Below are 12,013 nucleotides of genomic sequence, written 5' to 3' on the forward strand. Positions count from 1 at the left end.
AGTGAGTGTGTGTGTCAGGGAGTGTGTGTGTCAGTGAGTGTGTGTGTGTCAGTGAGTGTGTGTCAGTGAGTGTGTGTGTCAGTGAGTGTGTGTCAGGACTCATTTCCTCCTGAGGCTATATTAAACCCTGTGAAGCCCTTTTGGATCATGTACTGCTTTACTCCTGGGGGAAACGCTGACCCTGTGGAGTGGCTCTGCTGGATCAGCTTCTCCAGAGGCCTGTATTTATTGTGGATGAAGGACTTGAGATGTCTCTGGAGACAGGAGAGCTGTCTGAAGCTCCTCCCGCAGGGACTGCAGTAATACGGCTTCACTGCGCTGTGCACGGCCTCGTGGGCTTTCAGCTGAACCGGCGCGCGGAACCCTTTCCCGCACACCGAGCAGAGGAACGGCTTGTGTTTGCAGTGTGTTCTCAAGTGTGTGGTGTGGTACTGTCTGAGGGTGAAGCTCTTCCCACACTCCTGGCAGGTGTAGGCCTTTATTCCGGCGTGTATCCTCGTGTGCTCTCTGAGGCTGGTTCTGTGTGTGAAGCTCTTCTCACACTGGCTGCATCTGTAGGGCTTCTCCCCCGTGTGGATCCTCAGGTGTTCGGTCAGCGGTGCTTTGGTTTTGAAGGATTTCCCGCAGTAGCTGCATGAGAACGGCGTCTCTCCGGTGTGGATCCTCATGTGATCTTTAAGGCTTCCTGAACTGGCCAGACTCTTCCCACACTGAAGGCAGCTCCACATCTTTCTGGCTCCGGCTCTTTTCTGGAGCACCTGTTCTTCATCGCTGTCCTCTTCATAGGTTTCATCTCCACTGGATTCATCGCTCTCCTCTTTGCTTGGTTCTTTGGTTTCCTCTGGCACTTCCATCAGGTCTGGAAGAGTTGAGTTGAGTTGTTAGAATAAACTGAAGGTAAAGGCAGGTGAGATGAGAATAAAGAGAGTTACAGTGAGTCCTGATGGAACAGAACAGCTGGAGTATATGAGCCGGTGTAGATTACTGTAAACATGCTCTGTGCTCAGGGTTGACAATCGATTCAGATTTAAGAATCAGATACTTGCTGTAAATTAGACTCCTCTTATTGATTCCTGTTCGTCCTCTAAAGGTTACATGTGCTGAAAATGGTGGCAAATTTAAGGTTAATCACTGCAATAAACACGTGTTGACAGCAGGGCGTCCTACCTAATTTAATTAGTTTAGATGTGCTGGAATATTTGTTCAATTTGATAAAAATGAAAGCATAAACACATTAAAACTGTAAAACACAGTATAGTATATGTCTAATAGATGGAAAATAAAGCAAATCAGTAATCTGTCTGTCTAGCTCATTCATGAAGTGTTGAATTGATCTGGAACTGTTCATGAGATTTTTCATTCATTTTCCTTCGGCTTAGTCCCTTTATTAATCAGAGGTCGCCACAGCGGAATGAACCGCCAACTATTCCAGCATATGTTTTACATAGCGGACGCCCTTCCAGCTGCAACCCATCACTGGGAAACACCCACACAGTTATTCACACACACACACACACACACACATACACTACAGCCAATTTAGTTGATCAATTCCCCTATAGCGCATGTGTTTGGACTGTGGGGGAAACCGGAGCCTTCTTGCTGTGAGGCGAACATGCTAACCACTGAGCCACCAAATTTGAAATTATTTTATTAATTTATTTGCATTAAAATAACCCGCAAAGCAAAAGCACTGCACAGAACAAACCTGAACTGACTGAAAGCTAAAGTCAATAATCCTCCAGTAATTCAGAATGAGGGACACTGATGAAGGAGAAGACTTGATGGTAAGTTTGACTGAAGCTCTTCTGAACCTGCACAGGTTTTTCACTGAAGATGCTGCTTTAAACAGTGTCATTACGGTGTTGTTCTGTCCATACAGTGGAGGTCAATGCCTCCTCATTGTACATTCATCTGTTCTGTTGTAGGTTAGACAGAAGAATAAAGCTGTGCAGCTCAGTGTCTCCCCCTGCTGGTGCTCATCTGTGTGTGCAAACAGCCCAACCGCATCTCAACTCCTGCATTTAATCCCAGGAGATCAGCTGCAGATCCTTCATGCAGACATGTATACTGTTTCCTGGCTTTTAGAAACCAAACACTGCATTAAACAGAGCATCTCTTCTAATAAACACAACCTAAAGCACATCAATGCAGAATTGAAGATGCATGAGAAGAGTTTCATTCACACACTGAGCTGAAATCCACCTTTAAATGTGGTGTGTGTCAATATTGCAGCAGTTTTAGTTTTTATAATCTCTAATTCTGGCAAGCTGGATTCTGTTTCTGAGACTTTCACACTCCTTAATGACTGAAGTTTAATATGAATGAAATGTAGGGATTAAACTGAGGCAAACACAATGATTCTAAATGGATATTATCTAAATACAACTGAGCTCAATTAACAACACATGCAAATATATCATAGCATAATAAAGTATATAACTTAAACATGAGCAAAGATCTGCCTGTGTGGTCAACTCAATTCACAGAGAAAACCAGCTTTAATCACCTAATCGAGTCCTGTTATTGACGTTAGCTGATGTTTTAATTTATGCATAAACTCAGGAATCTGTTAAAGGGATAGATCATCCAGAAATAAACATCCTCTCGTCATTTATTCTCGTTTCAAACCATTAATGAGTTTCTGTTGAACACAGAAGATATTTTGAAGAATGTTGTAACTATTGACTCCCTAGTATTTGTTTTTTCCAGCATTCTTCAAAATATCTTCTTCTTTAGTGTTCAACATAATGAAGAATCTGAGTAAGATGAGTGAACAGACAGTAATGTTCATTTTGGAGTGAACTGAGCCTTTAACATGAGTCTTTCACTCAGAAGATCCCCAGAGTGTTCTCATTTACCTTCTGCCTGGTTATTTTAGTAAAGACTAGAAGAATTATTATGAGAACACACTTTTGCTAAACAAAAACACAACAAGGAGGGATTTTAGAAGAAACCCCTGAGGTAAAGTTGGTTTTATATTCGCACATTCAGACTTTCTCCTGAATAAACATTTCAGAAAGGTAGCATTAGCGAATTGTAAACAGGGAAATGATAATATGAGCCGATGATTATCACAGTTCAGCATTGATCAGTCAGTTAAACAATGCTCATGTTGTTTTCAGTCATACTCACATGCTATTTCAGACACAATATTTAAATTAGTGAGGTAAACACTATAGACTGCGGCCACGCCATCTGCGGTTCCGAGAGACACGGTGCCGGTATCTGTGCTTTAGATTGCAGTGCGCGTCTGTTCGGTATTGCGCGGTAGATTATAGACGCGTGTGTTCAATGCGCTGCAGTTTTAGAATCTTCTTTCACTTTTATTCGCGTAAATGAATTCAAATGAGGGATCATCGTCACTTTTGTTCATATTTGGGTATATAATAATCATGTATTCGCTTGTAGGTTATGCTATTATTCCTTTGTTTTTGCTGTAATTGTGATTTATTTGCGAGTTTAAAACAAAATGAATAGTATTAAAGTCATTACCCGGCTGTCATGACTATTCACATTCCTTTTCAGATTCACAACTTACTATGTAGGTGTTTACTGTGTAATTATGACTGTTTTATTGGTTTATTTGTGTCTTTTTCTAAATATTTTCCCCTTTTTCATGTGGAATGTTGCTAAATTAATAAAAAAAATTATTAATGTACGTTTATTTTCCTACTTAAATCACATATAATTGGTAACATACAAAAATCAAGTAAATACTGACTTTTATAATGAATACATTATAACGAATATTACATTATAATGAATACCAAACACTTTCATAATGAATACATTAACCATGAACACACACACACACACACACACACACACACACACACAGATCTACAGCTGTGAATGAACTGACTGAACAAAGAAACATGTTGCGTCCATGACCGTGTTTTTCAGAGAAGGGGAATGAAGATGTCGAACCTGTTTGCTGCTCGGAGTCTTCCTCGGTGTGTGTTCCCCTCATGTCCTCAGCTGATCTCCTCACTCCTCTTCTGTCCCTCTGAGGTCTTGGTTTTCGCTCCACTGAAGCGCGTCTCCTCATTGGCTGTTTGCACGTGACGTCACTGCTGCGGAGTGGTTCCTCAAAGGGGTTTGCATTGCTGTGATGATCGGATCGGCAAACCTGAGAGAAGATCAGTTATAGAGTCGGAAACGTTGAAGAAACCGGCGGGAAATAAAGGAAAGGCTTGCGTGCATGTACATGTGAGAAATGTGTGTTTATACATCATACAGTATTAAATAAACACTACATTTTATTCCAGACGCGATTGATCGTTTTGACAGCACTAATACATAATCAATAACATCAGTATACTGTTTAAACTAGATGATTATTAGTTTACATCCACGAACTAATCACACTTCTGTACACTCATCTGTGTGCGTGTGTGTGTGTGTGTGTGCGTGCGTGCGTGCGTGTGTGTACAGTAAACAGTAAACTGTATTTATGAACTGTACTACAGTAACTACAGTAATGTGTGTTATCCTGTATATAGGATCGTCTGTTTGTTAGTGAGTGTGCTCCAGCTGTGTTAACTATACTCAGCTGATAAATACTGCAGTGTACTTTAGCTTTTACTACAGTAAGCTGTGGTGTTGTGTAGTATAATATAGCCTATAATATAAACATGATGTAAAATAAACAGGTTCTAATAGTTGTAGTAGAGGTGTTTATGAAGCTCAATGAACAGATAATACTCATCATCTACTCACCCTTCAGCCGTCACATGACCTGAGTTTATTCATCTGTAGAACACAGAAGATCAGATATTTAGAGAAATGTTGGAAACCGGTAACCATTGACTGCTGCAGTGTCTGTGTGTCTGTGTCAAGCATTGTTTACGACACCTTTGATGCAAATAATATTGATCAAGCTTCAAATGAAGATAAAATATTGAACAGAGAGATCTAACACACAGACTGCAGAGCGTCTCAGTGTTAATATACTGTAATCAACATTAATAACATTAATAAGTGTTGTAACATCTGAGCGATCAGAGTATAAACTCTAAAAGCAGAGTGAGGCCTGATCCACAGTGTCCTCAGAGCAGAACACAGCCAATAATCATCAGTTTAATAATGTTAATCAGTAATCTACAGCCCACAGATGCTCCTCGTTTGGGTTAGGGTTAGGGCTGGGGGTAGGCCAGATTAGACCGTCTCCGTTATCAGTTGAGGGTGTTAAAACTGTCTGCACTTCTGAAGAGGCTCTTTATTGAGATGTAGAACGAGCCGTTGTGTGTGTGTGTGTGTGTGTGTGTGTGTGTGTGTGTGTGTGTGTGTGTGTGTGTGTGTGTGTGTGTGTGTGTGTGTGTGTGTGTGTGTGTGTGTGTGTGTGTGTGTGTGTGTGTGTGTGTGTGTGTGAGAGAGAGACATTTACAAGAGAAAAGCAGAAGAGGTGTTTATTGCTCACATTCACACATCAGACATCAACACGTTGTTCACACACACACACACACAAACACACACTCAGACTCACGCTATATACTGTATAACTGCAGGTTAACTATGCTTATATACTGTCTAACCTACGCACACCTCTTCATCTTTGGACTGTACTGTAGTAATAATGCGCACCGTTCCTAAAGCTCCTCAGTAAGGATAATTATTGTGAACAGCGCTGCACAAATAAACTTCAACTTAAAATTCCCAAACACTCATTCAATCTCTACAAACACTGCACCGTACACAGGTTCAGAACAGACGGAGGGTAAACTACAGGCATTTTCTGCTGTACTTATGTAGAAACAGATCATTTGTTGTCAGTGGCCTGCTGAAACTCTTATATCGAGCCGAACGTGAGCTGTTGTGTTGCTCTGAGTGAGTTTTAGAGGTGAAAACAGAGTGATAATCATTATTATTCTGTATAATGTTCATTCATTCATTCATTCTCCTTCAGCTTAGTCCCTTTATTCATCAGGGGTCGCCACAGCGGTATGAACCACCAACTATTCCAGCACATGTTTTACACAACGAATGCCCTTCCAGCTGCAACCCAGTCCTGGGAAACACCCACACACACTCATACACTATGGCCAGTTTAGTTGATCAGTTCCCCTATAGCTCATGTGTTTGGACTGTGGGGGAAACCGGAGCACCCGGAGGAAACCCACACCAACACGGGGAGAACATGCAAACTCCACACAGAAACACCAACTGACCCAGCCAGGACTCAAACCAGCGACCTTCTTACTGTGAGGCCACAGTGCTAACCACTGAGCCACTGCGCTGCCTTCATCATTAATGTAACTAGCTGATATTTGTGATATTGTCCAGCTGTTTTTCAGTCTTGTTCTGTTTCATGTCTCCACCGTGAGCTGCTGTCCTGTAATCAGACCTGTAAAATCAGCTAAACCCATGTGTGTGTGAAGGTGTCCTCTGTAAAAGCTGGTCTCAGCACAGTGCTGATCTGCTGAAAGGCTGTGTAAAACCACAGCTCTTATCTTCTTTAAACTCATCAGCCCTCGCCTGCAGGAAACATCTGTACATGTAGATTAGTGGAGTCCGTTTGACCTTTGCTGATCAGGAACACCAGGGTGAAGAGTTCTGACTTCAGCTCTATAACACTGCTTTCCTTCAGCTGAACATGATTATGGTCTGTTTGGATCAACAGTGAGAGTGAAAATAAATGCAATCTTCAACATTTTATTGAAAGAAACCTATAATCCACATATATACACACATATTACACCTGTGTCCAGCAGAATATTGGGTAGAGAATAAATAGAGCAGCACTCTTCACAGCGTGAGGTAGACGTTTGCTTTAAATACACATCAAATAAAATAAAGCATCTCAAACTGAGTTCATATCATACACACACATACAGAGGAAACCTTTACAGACATAATAAATAAGTATACTAATAACACTTCATTATTATACTAATAATTAAAATAAGATTAAATGATTATCTCAGATAAGCGGTTCTGGTCATCTTATAGTCCAAAACAAACACTGAGGAGCCTCATGGAGATGCTGGAGACCCTGAGGGGGAGTTTGACCAGGTGTGTGTTTCTGGAAATCAGTTCATGAACATAATAAGAGCCATGTAGCGGAGAATAAATGTGTGTGAAGGAGATATGAGCGCATGTGTGTGTGTGTTCAGTGTGTGAGGAAGATATAAGCACGTATGTGTGTGTGTTCAGCGTGTGAGCTCCTGGGGGCACGGTGTATCTGCTTCCACATCTGCAGTGCCGGCGAGTCTCTTGCCGTTCCAGGAGGACACACACCAGCAGCGCGGAGCCTGAGCCACCAGAGACGACACACACTGCAAACACAGCGACAACACACATGCGTTACACACACACACACACACACACACGTCACAAGCTCAATGCTCAGCGTTTGTCAGTGTTGGGGAAAGTTACAGCTGAAAGTAACGCATTACTATATTGAGTTCCTCTCCATAAAGTCACTAGTTATGCTGATTAATGCATTACGTTACTTTAACGTTACTTTCTGACCTGCTGAGGCGTGATCTCTTTCAGAATGTCCAGGGGTTTGTTTTCAGAGGAGCTCTGTGATTAACAACACACTGAATAACCTTCATTTAGCTTTAAACACCTGAGCCCGAGCTCTACATGCTGTATATAGAGATGAATGAGTGTAAAGCAGTGTGTGTGCTGCTGTTAGTGCAGGAAATCAGACTATAATCCCCTTTTCCTTTTCTTCATGTGTTCAGAATAATCAGAATCTTCCAGCATTGCAGAAATGTGGGCCAGAGCCGTCCTGCTGTCTGTCTGCTCCTGCGTTCCCTCATCAGTGCAGGATTCAACATGACCACGCTCATTTTAATTCAGCTGTTGATTTCTTAAAGAGCTCATTCAGATGAAGGTACTCACGTTACACTTGTAGATGTAACTCAAATATTAGTCCATTGTGTTTAAAGTAATGCGCTACTCAGTAATAGCAAAGTTACATTATTACGTAACTTGTGTTCACACCACTGGGGGGCGCACAGATAAACACACACACACACACACACACACACACACACACCTGTTTGGCCTTGTAGAAGCCGTGTTTATCACAGTTGGGCAGGTAGAAGCTGGTGAACTTCTCTCCCAACGCCTGCTGAGATTCTGTGATGACATCCAGAGACGCGAGAAGCTCTGTGTGACACGGACCCTGCCGGAACACACACACTCACACATTCAGGAGGATAAATGACACAAAAACACACACTTGGGATTGAACATCAATGGTGAGTACAATTAACAACAATACAATTCTACACTTCTAGTAGGCTGCACTGAACATAACATACGTGTGTGTGTTAGATCTGTGATGATAGATCACTTAAGACATCAATTCTGCATTGATTTGTGCTCTAGGCTAGTGTTTAACAGCAGAGGGCGCTCTAGGCTAGTGTTAAACAGCAGAGGGCGCTCTAGGCTAGAGTTTAACAGCAGAGGGCGCTCTAGACTCGTCTTTAACAGCAGACAGTGATCTAGGCTAGTGTTTAACAGCAGACAGTGATCTAGGCTAGTGTTTAACAGCAGACAGTGATCTAGGCCAGTGTTTAACAGCAGAGGGCGCTCTAGGCTAGTGTTTAACAGCAGACAGTGATCTAGGCTAGTGTTTAACAGCAGACAGTGATCTAGGCTAGTGTTTAACAGCAGACAGTGATCTAGGCTAGTGTTTAACAGCAGAGGGCGCTCTAGGCTAGTGTTTAACAGCAGACAGTGATCTAGACTAGTGTTTAACAGCAGAGGGCGCTCTAGGCTAGTGTTCAACAGCAGAGGGCGCTCTAGTCTAGTGTTTAACAGCAGACAGTGATCTAGACTAGTCTTTAACAGCAGAGGGCGCTCTAGGCTAGTGTTCAACAGCAGAGGGCGCTCTAGTCTAGTGTTTAACAGCAGAGGGCGCTCTAGGCTAGTGTTTAACAGCAGACAGTGATCTAGGCCAGTGTTTAACAGCAGAGGGCGCTCTAGGCTAGTGTTCAACAGCAGAGGGCGCTCTAGGCTAGTTTTTAACAGCAGAGGGCGCTCTAGGCTAGTGTTCAACAGCAGAGGGCGCTCTAGTCTAGTGTTTAACAGCAGAGGGCGCTCTAGGCTAGTGTTTAACAGCAGACAGTGATCTAGGCCAGTGTTTAACAGCAGAGGGCGCTCTAGGCTAGTGTTTAACAGCAGAGGGCGCTCTAGGCTAGTGTTCAACAGCAGAGGGCGCTCTAGTCTAGTGTTTAACAGCAGAGGTCGCTCTAGGCTAGTGTTTAACAGCAGAGGGCGCTCTAGGCTAGTGTTTAACAGCAGAGGGCGCTCTAGGCTAGTTTTTAACAGCAGAGGGCGCTCTAGGCTAGTGTTAAACAGCAGACAGTGATCTAGGCTAGTGTTAAACAGCAGACAGTGATCTAGGCTAGTGTTTAACAGCAGACAGCGCTCTAGGATAGTGTTTTCTAGGCCAGTTGTTTTGGACTAAAGCCTCTCCTAAATGTAAATGTTAATGTTTGACAGTCTCTTGAGCTGCACCTGTTGGATGAGCTTCTGCCGGATGGCGTTGACTTGTGCCTTGATGCTCTCCTGTGTCTCCGCTGTGTCCCGCGGGTCCAGGGCTCGGTTCAGGTTCAGCAGGTGATGCAGTGAGCCCGGTTCAGACGTCAGCTCTGCATCCTCTACAGAAACATTTCATAGTCAAACATCAGACAGCAAACCTCATCAGAAAACTACATCACTAACAACTCTACACGTTCTGGGAATGTTCCCCAAATGCAGTGCTCTGGAGTCTCCTCTTTAGGGAGGGGTTATCAGTCCTTCAGTCCTATCAGTTGTTTAGGGCAGAGCCAGCAGTCATTTAGGGCGGAGCTATCAGTCCTCAAGGGAGGGGCTTTTTAAACTTTTATTTTCAAGCTAATTGTACTTGGGTTACTGTGAACACTTTAGTGCTGTGTGTTGTCGCACTAGCCACCAGGCACCAATATTTTATTAAACATTATTTTATTTTATTTATTTTATTTTAAAACCCCAAATCAGAACAAGTTAGGACAGTAAATAAAATGCAAATAAAAAGAAAGTAGTGATCTCTAAGTTTATTTTGACTGGTATTTCATTGCAGACAATTCAACAAACATTATTTAAAGTGTTCCTCACGCCGAGGATCGCCAGTTTGCCAACAAATACCTGAGAAAATGATTAAAAAACAATGTTCCTCAGAGAAAGAGAGGAAGACATGTGCAGAACATCATTAAAGATTGAAGAATCTGGAGGAGTTTCAGTGCGTAAAGGACAAGAGCGCAAGCCTAAGCTGAACAACCGTGACCTCCGACCCCTCAGGGGGCGCTGCATCAAGAATCCTCATTCATCTATATGCCAGATCAGCACATGGGCTCAGGACTACTGCGGTAAACCTTTGTCAAGTACCACAATACAGAGTCACATCCACAAACGCCAGAGATAACTGTACTGTGCCAAAAGGAAGCCCTATGTTAACAGTGTCCTGAAGCGGCGTCTACTTATCTGGGCTCGGAGGAGTCTGGGATGGAGCATCACACAGTGGAGTCGTGTACTGTGCCCAGATGAAGCAGTGTTTCAGGTGTTTTTGGGGAGAAATGGACGCCGTGTGCTCCAGACTAAAGAAGAAAAGTATCATCCTGACTGTTTCCAGCAACAAGTCCAAAAGCCAGGCTCTGTCATGGTTTGGGGTTGTGTCAGTGCCCTTGGCAAAGGTAACTTGCTCTTCTGTGATTCTCCATTAATGCTGAACAGTACAGAGAGATTCTGGAGCTCAATATGCTGCCTTCTTCTCCAGAGACGCCATGCAGAGTTCAACAAGACAATGAAGAACCACATTCAGCACACATTACAGAGTCCTGCTGCTGCAGAGGAGGAAGAGGAGACAGGGAATGGACTGGCCTGCCTGCAGTCCCGACCTGTCTCCAATAGAGAATGTGTGGCACATTCTGAAGCACAAAACAGGGAAGACCCCGTACTGTTGCCCACCTTAAGACTTGTTTGCAGGAAGAATGGGACAGAATTACCCCTGAAACACTTCGGCACTTGGTGTCTTCAGTCCCTAAATGTCTTTTAAGTGTTGTAAAAAGGAACGGAAACATTACACAGTGGGAAATGCTTCACTGATACAACTTTTTTGGGGTTTTATTTAATTGTTCAATGTTCTTTTTTAGTATATGGGTCGATCTCGAGCTTAAATAAAGAACATTAGAGAAGTGTACCTTCGGTAGGGTGGTGCTCCACACAGACGGCGTGCCCGCGGGTCAGCGAGTGCAGCGGCCGCGGGTCTCCAGCTCTCGGGACGCAGCGCAGGCCGGCTCCGCAGTGGGCTGTGTGGACGCCGCAGGAGTCGCCGCTCTGCAGGGCGCAGGAGGAACAGCAGCCGCAGCCCGGATCCCGGATCACCTCAGCACAGCCGGGGGACACGGCAGGACACGCCGACAGCTGATCCGCAGAGCACGGGGCGCAGCGGATGGGTTCAGGAGCCGGCACAGGAGACGCATCCAACACACACACCAGCACACACACCAGCAACACACACACACACTGCACTCGCATAGCAGAAGAACAAGAGCTGAAGAGCTGGATATCTGGATATATCTGGTCACGGTTTGTCAGATCTGGCCCTCGCTGGCCCTGTGCTGGCTTTATATGCTCTGACAGGATGACCTCAGAGCGGTTAATCATTCACACACTCCACATCTGCATTAAGATGCTGTTTTCATAGCTTTAGCTTTGCTCTGATTGCACAGACATCAATATTTACTCTAGAACGGAGTGTGCTGAAGGGTTCCTCCGGGATTCCCGCTCATGACCCGCTCCTCAACAACACGACCATGACGTTTGGTGTCGGCTACTCCACTTATAACTTAAACATTGTTGACTACAGTAGTGTGTGACTCATTTCAACACTGGTGTTTTGGACTGCATTTGCAGTTGGGTCACAAAAACAAGGTCATGCGGGTGTTGCATAACAGGACGGGTCACCACAAGGTCTTCAGCAATCACAACATGTTTTTTAAGAGGCGCCGGCAGTAATTAAGAGTTCCTGGTGTAG

At 43.8% G+C, this 12,013-nt stretch overlaps 2 protein-coding genes across 2 annotated transcripts; both read right to left on the reverse strand.

Annotated features, from left to right (window-relative positions):
* Positions 1-4,001, reverse strand: znfl2a (zinc finger-like gene 2a). The gene is made up of 2 exons (XM_056470165.1): positions 3,931-4,001; positions 1-859 (listed from the first exon to the last, which is right to left on the reverse strand). The coding sequence occupies exons 1-2, from the start codon at positions 3,971-3,973 to the stop codon at positions 93-95; spliced, it is 810 nt and encodes a 269-aa protein (XP_056326140.1). The 5' UTR covers positions 3,974-4,001; the 3' UTR covers positions 1-92.
* Positions 4,002-6,645: 2,644 nt separating this feature from the next.
* On the reverse strand, positions 6,646-11,587 carry igfbp1b (insulin-like growth factor binding protein 1b). Its single transcript, XM_056465314.1, has 4 exons — positions 11,178-11,587; positions 9,478-9,620; positions 8,009-8,137; positions 6,646-7,277 (listed from the first exon to the last, which is right to left on the reverse strand). The coding sequence occupies exons 1-4, from the start codon at positions 11,512-11,514 to the stop codon at positions 7,152-7,154; spliced, it is 735 nt and encodes a 244-aa protein (XP_056321289.1). The 5' UTR covers positions 11,515-11,587; the 3' UTR covers positions 6,646-7,151.
* Between the last annotated feature and the right edge of the window lie 426 nt (positions 11,588-12,013).

This window comes from Danio aesculapii, chromosome 2, assembly GCF_903798145.1.
Source record: "Danio aesculapii chromosome 2, fDanAes4.1, whole genome shotgun sequence".
NCBI classification, from domain to species: domain Eukaryota; kingdom Metazoa; phylum Chordata; class Actinopteri; order Cypriniformes; family Danionidae; genus Danio; species Danio aesculapii.